The sequence below is a fragment of the Phocoena sinus genome, chromosome 3 (assembly GCF_008692025.1).
Source record: "Phocoena sinus isolate mPhoSin1 chromosome 3, mPhoSin1.pri, whole genome shotgun sequence".
NCBI classification, from domain to species: Eukaryota; Metazoa; Chordata; class Mammalia; order Artiodactyla; family Phocoenidae; genus Phocoena; species Phocoena sinus.
The window spans coordinates 59,833,307-59,848,145 of NC_045765.1; the positions used below are offsets into that span (position 1 = coordinate 59,833,307).

The 14,839-nt window shown below is 46.1% G+C and overlaps 1 protein-coding gene across 2 annotated transcripts in view; it reads right to left on the bottom strand.

Moving 5' to 3' along the window:
- The window catches only part of PCBD2 (pterin-4 alpha-carbinolamine dehydratase 2), a 54,038-nt gene extending 39,228 nt beyond the window's left edge, over positions 1-14,810 (bottom strand). The window contains exons 1-2 of one of the 2 annotated variants that reach the window (XM_032627211.1): positions 11,318-14,810; positions 8,185-8,316 (exon numbers count right to left, since the gene is read on the bottom strand). In XM_032627211.1, coding sequence (XP_032483102.1) covers positions 8,185-8,316; positions 11,318-11,401 — 216 coding nt within the window. In that variant the 5' untranslated portion in view covers positions 11,402-14,810. The remainder of the gene's footprint in view (positions 1-8,184; positions 8,317-11,317) is intronic. The other variant, XM_032627212.1, reaches the window with a different exon arrangement.
- Between the last annotated feature and the right edge of the window lie 29 nt (positions 14,811-14,839).

Genomic DNA, 14,839 nt, shown 5'->3' on the forward strand with positions numbered 1-14,839 from the left:
AACCCCAAACTCACATATGGTGGGTGTTACTGCTGCTAGACACACAGAACCCCACTCCTCCACCATCGCCACCACCGCCGAGGCCATTCAGAAGCCCCCTCCCTACTCCAGTGCCAGAAATCTTTTAACAGCAGCAGTTACATTAACCAAAATGTGATGAACAAGACAAACCACAAATAGAGCTTGGACCCTGCCCTGTGAGAGATACTCAACTTAGACAAGTTATTAGACTGAACCATGTAAAAGAGCCATTTTTGTAGGTCAAATCTGGCTGAATATCAGCCAGTTCGTAAGATTCCATCTAACAAAATCGAATACCCTGCAGGCAGGCCCACCTAATAAAGCACAGATGAGGTACAGGAGCTCCTCCTGGAACGCAGAGAATTACAGCTCTTTTTCACAAAGCTCAGTCCCTCTCTCATGAATCAAACCTGCTCTCCATTACCAAGTGGAAAATCCTTATCTCCTCCAGCCAGAACTCTTCATTCACCCAAAAGGTACCAAACTAGGTCAGCTGACGCACCCCCACTCTTAACCTATTCCTGATACTTAGTTTGTTTCTGCACTGAACAGGGGGGGTCCAGTATCCAAGAAGGAGAGACTGGGGACAGGCTTCCCAGGGGGCTGTGATGCCGCCTGGCCCACCTGGGCTCCTGCCCTGGAGGGCTCCACCTGCTGGCATCTGGAGTAGCTGTTGCCTGGGTTCAAATCCTCATCTTCTAAACCTGCTTCCAAAGCATAAAATTTCCTCTGATTTTTTTTTTTTTTTTAATTTTTGGCTGCGTTGGGTCTTCGTTGCCGCGCACGGGCTTTCTCTAGTTGCGGTGAGTGGGGGCTACTCTATTGCAGTGAGCGGACTTCTCATTGCGGTGGCTTCTCTTGTTGCGGAGCACGGGCTCTAGGCACGTGGGCTTCAGTAGTTGTGGCAGGCACGGGCTTCAGTAGTTGTGGCTCGCAGGCTCTAGGGCGCAGGCTCAGTAGTTGTGGCGCACAGGCTTAATTGCTCTGCAGCACGTGGGATCTTCCCGGACCAGGGCTCAAACCCGTGTCCCCTGCATTGGCAGGTGGATTCTTAACCACTGTGCCACCATGGAAACCCATTTCCTCTGATTTTATAAGCTTCCCACTTGTCCCTACATGACAATGCCTAACAAAATGTATCTTTATGGAAGGCTCACACCCACATTTCTAACTGACATTTTGTTCTTTCAACACTATCACCCTGCAGTTGCCAAACACCTAAGAATACGTTTACATGTCACTCAGACCTCTCCCTCCTTATGTCTACATGAACAGAAAAAAAAAGCAAAACTCCTTTACAAATGCCAACCCCACCCTAAGTCCAAGTACTCCAAGTGTCGAAACTTCCTGCCTCGGCCCTGGCACTGCCATGCTCAGAATACCCATGGAGTCTCACCATTACCTTTGCACCACCACCGAGGAAAGACAGTGGGCTAACAGCAACCAAAACCCACGGCCACTTCATCCACCTACGCCATTAGGATCCCTCAGGAATTTTCACATTTATATTCGCTAAGTATTTGCGCCGATGTGAGCTATCAAATGCATGTGGACTCTTTGGAACTAACCATATCTTGGAATAAAACCTCTAAGAGGAAAAAAGTCCAAATATATTTTACTAGCTACTTCTTATGGTAAAACATAGAATAAACCAAAGCTTTGAGAAGTAGCTTTTCCATCCAGGGTCAATGAAAAGGTTTCTAAAATGTATGGTTCAATTTCTATAGTAATAAAAGAAATGGATTCTAAAGCAAACTTATAATACCATTTCACACACACTACATAAGCAAACCACTTAAAAACTGTAGCACCCGGGACTTCCCTGGTGGTCCAGTGGTTGAGATTCCGCGCTTCCACTGCAGGGGGCACGGGTTCCATCCCTGGTCGGGAACTAACATCCCACACCCTGCGAGGCACAGCCAAAAAAAAAAAAAAAAGTAATACCCAACAAGTGTAATCTTACTCCTGAAGATTTATTGTAAGTAAAAAGACAAGACTATGTAAAGAACTGGAAAATGAGGGCTTCCCTGGTGGCACAGTGGTTGAGAGTCCGCCTGCCAATGCAGGGGACACGGGTTCATGCCCCGGTCCAGGAAGATCCCACATGCTGTGGAGAGGCTGGGCCCGTGAGCCATGGCCGCTGAGCCTGCACGTCCGGAGCCTATGCTCCACAACGGGAGAGGCCACAACAGTGAGAGGCCCCCGTATGGAACAAAAAAAAAAAAGAAGAACTGGAAAATGTTCATACCCTGTTGAGCAAAAAAACAGAACATTTTTCACCTATATATTCAGCAAAGACTAAAAAAAAATACATGCTAATACCCAGTGTGAAGTCTCTTAGGGGAAATGGGGGTCATCAGCTCTGACCACGGCTCCCTCCAGCGTGTAAAGCTGAGGCCAGGAGAGGTGCTGTCACATGCAGCACAGTGGGCCTCCCCTAACTCCTACTAAGGGCAGGACTGCAGTGCGGGAGACATGGTCTTAGCAAGGCATACACACGCATGTGGAAATGCCTGCTCACAATAAAAAGTTACAGGTCCACAGGCTAGAGTGGACATCCTCTCATACCCATCTGGCATACACGGGGGACTGTACCTAGAAGATAAATTTCTAGATTCGTACGATGGGTATTGGACAACGGGTACTTTAAAAGTTGACAGACATCACCCAATTGCTCTCCAAAAAGGTTATATTACTTGACACTCCGACCTCTTCACTTTCCATCTCCCACATCACAACTACACTTCCCTCCTCACCAGCTTAGACTCCAAAGTCCAATGTTTTGACCCTCCCTTGCACACATCCTTAGTTTCCTTGCCCCCGGTTCCTCCACTGCACTCACCTGGCAAAAGTTCAGCCCTTGTTAACAGCTCATACAACTCAATAAGAAAAAAAACAAACAACCCATTCAAAAACTGGGCTGAAGACCTAAATAGACCTTTCTCCAAAGAAGACATACGGATGGCCAACAGGCACATGAAAAGATGCTCAACATCACTAATTATCAGAGAAATGCAAATCAAAACTACAATGAGGTACCACCTCACACCAGTTAAGAATGGCCACCATGAAAAAGCCTACAAATAACAAATGCTGGAGAGGGTGTGGAGAAAATGAAACCTCCCTCCACTGTTAGTGGGAATGTAAATTGGTGCAGCCACTATGGAAAACAGTTTGGAGGTTCCTCAGAAAAACTAAAACTAGAGTTGCCATATGATCCAGCAATCCCACTCCTGAGTATATATCAGGACAAAACTATAATTCAAAAAGATACATGCATCCCCCAATGTTCACTGCAGCACTATTTACAATATATTGCCAAGACATGGAAACAGCCTAAATGTCCACTGACAGATGAATGGATAAAGAAGGTGTGGTACATATATACAATGGAAAATTACTCAGCCATAAGAAAGAATGAAATAATGCCATTTGCAACAACATGGATGGACCTAGAGATTATCATACAAAGCAAAGTAAGTCAGAAAGAGAAAGACAAATATCATATGCTATCACTTATATGTGGAATCTAAAATACAACATAAATGAACCTATCCACGAAACAGAAAAAGACTCACAGACATAGAGGACAGACTTGTGGTTGCCAAGGAAGAAGGGGGTGGGGGAGGGATAGACTGGGAGTTTGTGTTTAGTAGACGCAAACTATTACACAGAGAGTGGATAAACGACAAGGTCCTGCTGTACAGCACAGGGATATCCTGTGATAAACCATAATAGAAAAGAATATGAAAAAGAATGTGTGTGTGTGTGTGTGTGTGCGCGCACACATGCACGCGTGTATACAGCTGAACCACCACACAGCAGAAATTAACACAACATTGTAAATCAACTATACTTCAATAAAATAAATTAAAAAAAGAAAAGGTTCAGCCCTTGTTAAGCCCAACCCTGCACCTACTCCAAGCCTGTGCCCAAGCAGCTGAACATGGCTGGACAAAACACACAGGATCTTCACCTTAAATGTTTGCCCATAAATCTCCAGTGACACTGAGAACTGCCCAGCAACTGACCACATTTCACAGTTCCTTCACTGTCTTAGTCTCTAAGAGGACTATTTCATGCCTTTTCCTATTTTTCCAGATCTCCAACACTCCTCTCTCCCACCCCGACTCATCCTCAACTGATGACTTCACTAAAAAAAGAGAAGCAATCAGAAGAGAAAACTACCTCTTCTTCCCAAGGCGAACGTGGCAACCTACCTGCATCTGTACACATACACTCAGCCTTCTTTCCTATCACAATGGAGGTACCATGCCTGCACCTCCACCCGCCCTCTTTTGCCGATCCAGGACAATTATCCCCTCTGACGGCTCTCAAACTGTTATCCCAAGCCTGAACTCTGACCTCGTATCACCAACTGCTGATCCAATATTGCCACTTGGGTGACTAGTAAGTATCTCAAACCTGACATGTCCAAAATGGAATTCTTAATTCCCTACCCTGCTCTCCACTCCATTTTCCCCAGCCAAGTAAATGGTACCAGTGGCACCACCCTTTACCCTACAGCTTGAACCAAAACCTTGGGATCATCCTTGACCCTCTCCTTCCCCCACATCCAATCTAACAGCAAGTCTGGACTGTTCTATCTTTAAAATAAATGAGAAATCCTGCGTTTCTCTCCACATACCACTGCTTCCCCCATAGTCTCTCACCATCTCTTGCCTAGCCTATCACATGGCAACATACACATTCTGCCTGCTGCCACTCTTGCCCTTCTACCATCTGTTCACAGCAGAACAGCCAGGGTGATCTTTTTAGAACATAAACTGAATAATGGCACTTCTCTGCCTGAAATCCTCCAAGGGCTTTCCTTCCCAGAATAAAATCCAAACTCCCCGCACGGCAACAAGGCTCCCGTGCTCCGGCCCCTCCCTCTCTTCAGCCTCTTCTCCTTTCTGTCCACTCCAGAAACTGGCCCCCTGGCTCTTCCCCAATCACACCAAGATCACTCCTGCTCCAGGAATTTGGTACTTGCTGTCTCTCCACCGGAAATGCTCCTTCTTCGGTCTTCGCATGCTCAGCTCCCTCACATTACTCAGGCCTCAGGTGTCCCCTCCCCAGAGAGGCCTTTCCAGCCCCCTCTATCTTAAATAGCGTGCTCACCCCTCCGTCACTCCCCATCCCAATATCCTACTTTATTCTCCCTCATGACTTCATCACTACGTGAAACTATATTATTTGTTCATTTGTTTATTGTCTATCTTCTCTGCTAGAAAGGGAGCTACATGAGCTTAGAATAGTGCCTGGCACAGAGAAGGGGCTTAATAAATATCTGGTAATGAATATTGCTTTTACAATAAAAATTAAACTACTTTAAAAAAATTTAACTGCTTGTACAATTGCCACATTGTGAATAAACTATACATATGGAGAAAGACTAGAAGAGAATAGGTAAAAAGATGGAAGTAGTTGCAATGGGAAAATTTTTATTTTTATTTCCCATCGTATTTTAATGTTTTATATCATTGCTTTATAATTTTAAAAAATACCTTTTCTGTATTGAAAAATAAATGAAAGATAAGTGAGGATCCATCAATGCCAGAGGGTCATCACTCTAAACATTAGTTGCAAAAAAGGGAAAAGCAGCCCTGACACCTGGGAGCTGGCCTGGACTGCCACCTAGGCCTCCAAGTTGCTAGGAGCCAAACCCAAACCTAGGCCTTGGTGCTGAACAGCAACAGCAACATCAGACAAGGCCACTCTGTGACCATGAAGGATTAGGACAAAAATATAACCACTCTTGTAATGATTGTTATAATCATGACAATAATGTAATGTGGAGTATCACAGATATCACTCTGCAATGATATCTCAACACAAACAAAACGTGAACATTGTCCAAATCACAAAACACCAAGCACCCGCCTCTCTTGGCTAATGAGTGACTGCTGCTTCTTTACCAGTTTCAGCTTTGACCCCACTTTAGTCCATTCTCCCTCTAGGTAAGATTTATTAAAATAGTGAATCATAGAAGAGCCCATTTGCAGACAGCATCCAACCCAGAGCAAAGCTCTGATCCTTAAAGACTCCAAAATCACAAACACCAGCCCAAATCCAGTAGTAAGTCTTTCCAACACCGTCTTCCTGAGATGCCCCACGGTTCCCTATGGCGTGCACTCTTCCTCACCGCAACAAGCAATAAGCCTAACTTGTTCAGCTATTGGTATGTTCCTGGTGGTCTTTGGCTGGTGGGCACTGACACTTGTCATGACATCAGTTGCCACTACAGGCCATTACATGCAGAAGTCATAGGAGCCTGGCTAGAAAACCAACCGCAGGATATAATACCAGTGCCGGTTCTCTGAATACATTCCCTGACATCAGCTGATTTTCTTGTCGTCTGCCTCTTTCTCCTAAAAGGTGAGTGAAGGGGGTGGGGGGGGGGGGGAAGCCAAGAAAATTAAATGTCCTGGTGAATAACGTTACAATTAATGAAGGACACCCTGCGCAGCTTCCCTTCCCCCCACCATTTCCGAAAGCACACTGAGCACAAGGTTAGAGTGGGGCTGGATGACTGACTCATGGGCAGAGTCTGAGGCAACACTACTCAAGTACTTTAAGCCACATGTTCAAGCCCAATAAATTAGCCCAGGCTTAAAGAAGTCAGGCTGTACACGTGTAAGAATTTTAGTAAGCTTGGAAAATGCTACCTAGAGCTTATGCACAAGCTTACTGTACCAACGGGATTCCCTGCCACCAGCCACAGAGTGCTAAGCCCCTGACAAGAGCCACTGAGCACGTGGGGCAGCAGGGACAAGGAGTCGGCTTGGTCCAGGTTTCCTCAGGAGTTGGAGACACAGCAGAAGGCTGGTAGCCAGATGGATGGAGACCAGAATAGGGCATGCGGCACAGTGGAGCCAAAGGCATTTACTAGGAAAACATGTCAAGGTTTCTTTGGTGGAAATCTGGTCCTCAGACACCCTTCCAGAAACAAGCAAACACTGTAATCAATGTCTGCATTTATCAAATGCTTGTTTGCACCCAGAACTGTGTTATGTACAATAGACAGTTATTTAAGCCAACAGGATCTCTGCCTTCTAGATGCTGACACCTAATATAAATAAAAACAATAAATCTGTCCAGAGGATTATCAAACTAACTGAACAAACATGGAATAGTCTAAAGCACTGACCTTATATAAATGCAATGGAGTAAGAACTGATGGGAGATGACTCTCTAAACAGGTTGGGGCCCTAATGGAACAGTTCCCCTGTTAAGGCTGAATCTCCAAGGCAGGGACCAGCTTTTAAGAAAGCTTCAGGACTTCCCTGGTGGCGCAGTGGTTAAGAATCCGCCTGCCAATGCAGGGGACATAGGTTCAAGCCCTGGTCTGGAGAGATCCCACAGGCCGCTAAGTAACTAAGCCCGTGCGCCACAACTACTGAGCCTGCGCTCTAGAGCCTGTGAGCCACAACTACTGAAGCCCATGCGCCTAGAGCCCATGCTCCACAACAAGAGAAGCCATGCAATGAGAAGCCCGCGCATCACAACGAAGAGTAGCCCCCCGCTCACCACAACTAGAGAAAACCCGTGTGCAGCAACGAAGACCCAACACAGCCATAAGTAAGCAAATAAATAAATAAATAAATTTATTAAAAAGAAAAAAGAAAGAAAGAAAAGCTTCAAGGGCTAGCTATTGGGCTTGCAGAAAATGAGCCAATCTGAGAAGAGGGTGCAGCTTGGGAGATGATTTAGAGACAGAAATGCAACTATAAGGAGAAAGAAAACTTGACAACCATCCAAAAAAAGTAGGGGAAATCAGTCAAGCAGGTGTATGTTTCTCAACCGCTTTTACTCATGTCCCCTTCTGATCAGTATAAAAAGCTCACACTCTCTGTTAATGTTATTCAAGATTTGAAAGGAAATTAAATCTCCTAACCAACACCAAATCAGAGCAATAGTGGTTTCAGAATCTGATTTTCCAAATCACACAAATCACCCTCTTCCCCTAGGGCTGAGACTCACCCAGTTGGGTGGTAGCAGCTGTCAACAAGGAAGGAGTAACTATCACTGAATTCTTAAGGAAGAAAGGATTTGGATCTTGGACCCACAGGGCACCAGACAACCAGTAGTATTAGAAAGAGTTACAGCCTAAGGTGACAAAAATAGACCATGGCACAAGCAGGAATATGTAATAATTACCTGATTAAAATTTTTGAAAGAGAACTCTTTGTAGATGGCATCTCTCTCACTTAATTCCGACCATCCTGCTGCTTTAAGGTCAAGTATAACTTGGTTCCTCTCCTCTGCTGTCAACCAGTGAGCATCTGCTGACTATGAAAAGAACACATTTAATACCTGAAGTGTAGAGGTTTGGTTAAATTCAAATAAATTCACTGCTCTTTACCTTATGTAGAGAGGTAGAAAAAAGTCTTAAGGGCAACAACTTCTAACCATCTTTGATTACTTTATTCTCAAAATATAAAATTCTCAAAAAACAGACAAAAACAAGGCTAGCTCTGTACAGAATCAGCTGTCTCCATTGTATGTGGGTTTATCACCCCTTACATATGCCTCAAACTTTACAATTCAGCTTCTCTGGTTTATTACAGACACAGCTGAGATCAACCATTTCTCCATCTTACCAAAGACCATCACCAAAGGCCAGCACTCCAGGACTTGGGAAACTGCGGCAAACACACCCACCCAAGGAAACCCTGCAAGTCCATCGGCAAAACCAGGATTGGAACCCAGGGCTCTAAACTCCTGGTCTACTGCTCTTTGGATGGTCCCACAGCACCTTAGTAGCCTTCAGTCCTTACTCACATGAGTCTCAACTATCTGGGTTCACCATCCCTTTCAATTGTAATGAAAACCAGTCCTCAAAGAGGAAAAATCAAATGCACATTTACAGGGGATTTTGTATAATAACTTCTGGGTGTCCACAGACCCTCTGGACTACAGGTAAAAAGCCCCTGCTTTAGCGGAACGAGTTTTCTCAGAAACACTGGTAAGACAAACTCCCTCAACTGTCTGGCCAGAGCGCTGCCCAGTCTGAAGCACTTGTGCACAACTGTCCACCTTGTGCCTACTCATCCTGGTGATGACATTCCCAAATCCGGAATTCTATTGGTTAACAGGCCCACACTTTCCATGCTATTTGTTTTTTAACTGAAAGAACTCTAAGCAGCATGTCAGACAGAAGATAAGGACACTCTAGGAGAAGTCAGAAGAGCTATGCTCTCGCTCTGGCATAAGTGCCCACCAGTACCTCCTGTCTTCCCTATATGCAGGGTTACTATCGTCTCAGATGAGGGAGGGACTGGCACCCAGAAAGACTGAACTAATGTGAGGGCTCCTTATCAAAGGGCAACCGGGGGCTGAGCTGTATCCTCTGCCATGAAACTTCAACTCATTCCCACTTCAGAAATCCTACAACCCTTTATCATTGACATCAATGTAATTAAGAAGGCAAAGTAAGTAACCTTAAAGACAACTTATTCTACGAGGAGGACAAAAGGACGCTGATGAGTCAGTTTTCTGGTTTCTCTTCCTTGCTAGGCCAGCTACCCTTCCCTACAGCTAACAAAAGAGAAAGTGAGAATAACTCTTAACTAAATAAAAACATTTAAAGGCTTGTTCTCAAAAACCATTTACTCGGGTTCGTGCCCCGGTCCGGGAAGATCCCACATGCCTCGAAGCGGCTGAGCCCGTGAGCCATGGCCGCTGAGCCTGCGCGTCCGGAGCCTGTGCTCTGCAACGGGAGAGGCCACAACAGTGAGAGGCCCGCGTACCGCAAAAAAAAAAAAAAAAAAACCATTTACTATTAAAAACCAATGTATCGATTAGCTTTACAATGACAGCTCTGAAAAATTTCACGTAAAGACCTGCTACAGGAAACAAGCTAAAATTTTTATTCAATAAATATTTTAACTCAACTCAAACTATTTTGGAATCACTGAGTAGCTGCAAAGAAAACTATTAACCATGTTGTGGGCAATGCAGCAGTCACCCGGAGTCTGTGGAGCACACTCTGAGCTGTTTTCCTCCGCCCTCTCCACCATCCACATCCCCAGTGAGGTCAATGTGTGCTCACCACAGATGTCTGCCTAGGAAGAGGGACCGTGTTCAGGACTGTGAAATGGAGTCACTTCACCTACATTACACAAATGGTCCCCTTGGGGACATACCCTCTGCAGAACCCTTTGTGGTGGACTTTTTTTTTCCTGTGGGAGGTGTGGGGAGCGACAGGGGAAAGCATAGGATTTGGAGGGCAACCTTGATTCGAAGCCTAGCTTTGTTACTTTCAGCTGTGGGTGCTGAATAAATCACTTAGCCTCTCACTGAGTAGCAGCGTTCTACAGTGGGGATGTTACAATATCCACCTGCCCAGATTTTTTTAAAGGTTCAAAGAGATCTTAAGTGGGAAGGCACCCAGCAAAGAGTCTGGCATGTGGCAGCCACTCCAATCGCGGCTGTTTATTCATCCCTCCCCAAACCCCACAATTTTACTTGATCACCAGCACCCTAGACACAGGTATGCCTTGGGACACGCCTAGGTGACAGTAAGCACTCATCTTGCGTTCTCACCTTAGCGGCCACAAAACAGAGTGCTCATCTTCTCCGTCATCGAGATATTTTACATTTCTTCTATTAAAGAATTTCAAACTGCCAAATGGGCTCTGGCAAGCAGTCTAAGAAAATGAAATGGTGAGTTTAATGCAGTATTTTGCCACTAGGTGGTGCTGCAAGTTAAAACTTTCCCTCAAGTTAACTTACCCCCCAATATGTTAACTTCTAAAGCGGGGAAACGGACGGGACGCCCCTCGGAAGAGGAAAGAATCAATGTGCAACCAAAAAAATAATTTATTGGTAATTCCTCAAAAAAATTAACACCAAGGCAAATGAGTTAATTCAACATTCAGTGCCCCGTTCGGAGCCGAGACGGAGACGGTGCCTGCTCTCACCGAGCGCACAATCTAGAGGACCCAACGCCACCTTAATCACATAAAGAGTCCCTAACCGTAAAATATTTTCACAACTACTTTTCGTATTCACTTTTTTTTTTTTTTAACGAAAGTCGTCCTGGTTTGTTTTCCGGTTGGCAATTTCGTAGGCTACGACGTAATTCTAGGCCAAGGGAAAACTGTCAGATGCTGCGGCCACCCTTGTCTCAGACCAGCGCGTCGGGCAGGTGCCAGGTGCCCAAACGTGCCTACCCAAAGTCCCAGCCCGAAGGCCCGGCCCACTTCGGGGCCTGCGCCGGTCCCTCCGCCCCTCGGCCGTCACGGCGGGGCCTCGCCCTCCTCCCGCACCGCGAGCCCTCGGCACTCACCATGGCCGCGAGGCTCTGGCTCCTGCCCCGCAGCGCCGCGAACCAACGCCGCGTCGCCCCTCGAGCCCCCAGCGCCGCAGCCATAATCTCTGGCCGAGGGCTGTCCGGCGCGCTGCCTGACCGCCCCTGCCCGAAGTCAGGGGCCGAGCCGGCAGCTCCCAGCCACGGCCCAGGACTTGCCGCACAACCCGGCCCCGCGCCGCGCAGGCCCAGACGCGGACCTGCCCCGGAAGGCCCCCAGATGCTACAATGGCCGGCGACGCTGCTGGCATCTAGGCGGATGCGCGGCAGGCCCCCGGCAGGCCTCGGCAGGCCCCCGGCAGGCCTCCGCAGGCCCAGATGCTGTCAACCCCGGCTCTGCGGCCCGGTGCCGGGTTTCCCGCCTGTGCGAGAGCGGTAGGCATGCTGGCGAGGCGATGAGGATGGACCTCCGCTTCGCTCTTCGATGTCCGGGCCTCGGGTTGTCGCCGACCGTCTGACCACACTGGGCTCCCTTCTGGGCGGTGGGGCGAACAGTCCGCGCAGGCGGGAGGACGTCGCGGGCAGGGGCAGGAACAGATGAGCTGCAGAGGGGCGGGGGGTGATTGGGGACCACTCCCCTCTGCTCGCGGTTGAGTTAACCATAGTGATCCGCATAAGGGCCTTATAAGGCAGGGAGCCGCCGGTTGGAAAGTGAGCTCTGCTCTTATTACTTAGCTGCCAATGCCCTGGGCAAACTGGCTCATCTGTCTTTGCCTAGATAATATAATTTGGAAAATCTAGCGCATAGTGCTCTCTAGAAGGTAGCACACGCACGGTACACAAGCACCTCGGAGATACATGTGGACAGTATTCTTTCTTTTTTATATTTGTATTAGTATTTTATTCTCTTATCATCATTCCTCCTTTTTTTGCCTTTTTTTCTTTTTGAGGTGTAATTCACATACCATAAAATTCACCCTTTAAAGTGTACAATTCAGTGGTTTTTAGTATATGCACTTGTATCTTTTTTTACTAAATAGTTTAAGCAAATTAATAATATAAGCAGTTTTGCAGAGGACATAGCAATACACTCGAATATTTTTTTAAAAAACGAGTCCATTTTAAGTTCAACTTAGCAGTTGCTAGCATTTGGCTTTATTTCTCATGTGGACTTGGAAAATATAAAGCCTTTTTACCCAAAATAGTCTAAAATTCAGACTCATGGCCCAGCCCATCTTCTTCCCTTTTGCCCACTTGATGAAAACTCAGCAGAGCAATCTTGCTGTAGACCTTCATCAGATGTCACTGATCTCAAGGCGTTTATCTAAGACATTCTAGTTTCCTCTGCCTGATGCCTTAGGTGGACAGAGGCAGGGGTTGGAATTTAAAATTGTATTTCCAATATTTACTTTGGGTTTTTAGGATCACGAAAAATGCTATAGAAACTTGCTCATTAAAGTGAGAAATGAACTGGTAGTTGTGAGGTAACAAGTTGGAGACGCCTCATCATTTTCAGTAGTTTGCTTTCATCATTTTCCTTCCCTAACACCACTGTAAGAGACTGTGGCATGTCAGCTCTAGTCATGAAAGCAGCAGCAGGATGCTAGTGCTAGTTAGGGCCCAGGGGAAGTGATGTCCACCAGTAGGGGCTGTGAATGCCCGGCCCTCACATGTAGGTCTCTTAGCAGGATTTAAGTCCCTCAGCAAAGATTTACTGGGCACATCGTCTGTAATGAACACTTGAGAAAAGCAGTCTCCTGCTCACAGTCTTTCACATAAGAATAAGCCTTGGACCTGGGACACTTCCGTACCAAAAAAGAGCCCACACACACTGTGCCAGGCTTATCAGCCTGTGAAGGTACCCTTCCCTGTTTCAGACTGAATGTGTGCTCCTTTGTTCTGCTTAAGCATGGATGTCAATGACCTTGGGGCACACAATGCTATGGCACTAGAGGGGTGCTCTTTAGCCATAGGCTGGGGGTGAGGGACACCATGAGCCACTCTGCACACTGCTGTGACTGACCTTGCTGTCTCTAAGTGAAAAAAAACACTTCCGTCCAGTGCGTGACCATGTTGTTTTCCTTGGCAACTCTGATACCAAGAAGTCATGGACAGAAGTGTTTGGACTTACATCCCTGGTGGCTGGCATTGTGATGATCCTTGCTATCCTCCATGTAGTTGCAGTCCCCTTCTGGCATTGGTTCCTGGTACATGGTGTTCTCGACAGACATGTTTGGCTTGGGGTGGTTTAGCTGGTCTTGGACCACTTCCTTCCCCCCATCTGCTTCCCTGTCCCTCAACACCAGTGCTTCCGGCTGACCCTCCACACTTGCACCTCCCCTCCAGGGAGCAGCCCTGCTCCACATTTCCCTCCAGGGGAAGCTCTGTAGCTTATCTGAGCTAAGTGTCAGAAGCAAAGCCATGGATCTGTTGGTCGTCCTGGGAGCCTTTCCTCACCCTCCAGACTAGAATAGGACCCCGTTACATATCAAACAATATGAAAATTCCTGTATCCTTGATAGGATAACGCCCACTCTTGGAATCTGCCCCCAAGGAAATAAGACTATATACACAACCATAAATCCAGCAAAAGAGCACAGGTTAGATAAGTAATGCTGAATCTATTCAAAGGCCTATTATGTAGCCACGGTTAGGAAAACTATTACCAACAGTGAAATATTTATCATTTGTTAAGCAAAAGAAGAAAAACGCTATATCATGACTACAAGTATGGGAAACACACATAAGAGAAAGACCGGAGTGATAGGCATACGATGGTTGCCTGAGCCATGGCAGAGAGGCAGGACTGGGTACCAAGCCACATAGAGGCTCTGCAGTCAGAATGCTTAGGTTTGAAGCTGGGTTCCACCACTGGAAGCTGTATAACCAAGAGCAGGTTATTTAGGGCCTCATTTACTCATTTTAGAGTGGTGTCAATCTCAGAGGGCTATTGTACAGATAAATGAAACGGTGTATGTCAGGCACCTCAAACAGCTGGCACACGCAGTAATATTCAAATGTTGGTTATTATTATAAGAGATGGAATAACTAGAGGTTTCTCTTCTTATACGTACAGAACAACATACACGTGAAGGTTCAAATCCCAGCTTCATCAATGTACTGTGTATGTAACCTAGGTAACTTATTTAACCTCAATATGCCCGTTTGCTCATTTGTAAAATGGAAGTAATAATGGTACTGTTCTGAGCTATGGTCCCCTCCTGCCAGTGACTACCCCAGCCAGAGCTGTCCACAGCATGACACATAACATTGTAAGCTTTCAACCGATGTTACACTCAGAAGAAGACTCATCTAAGGTTCTATTTTCATAGAATTTAGGACGCCTTATGAACTATTCTATCTAAAGCTCTGGAAATGATCAGTATAAAAGTAGTTTATCATTATGTAGTCAGCTGTCATATCTGAATTTAAGGGATCTTTTAGAAACAGCTTTTCAAAAAGTTTACGTAAATTACATGTTATCTCTTTTCTACACGTATCCTAAACTAGACTAGAATCAACTTGTGGGCAACAACAGTACTTTATATTTCTTTTGACTCT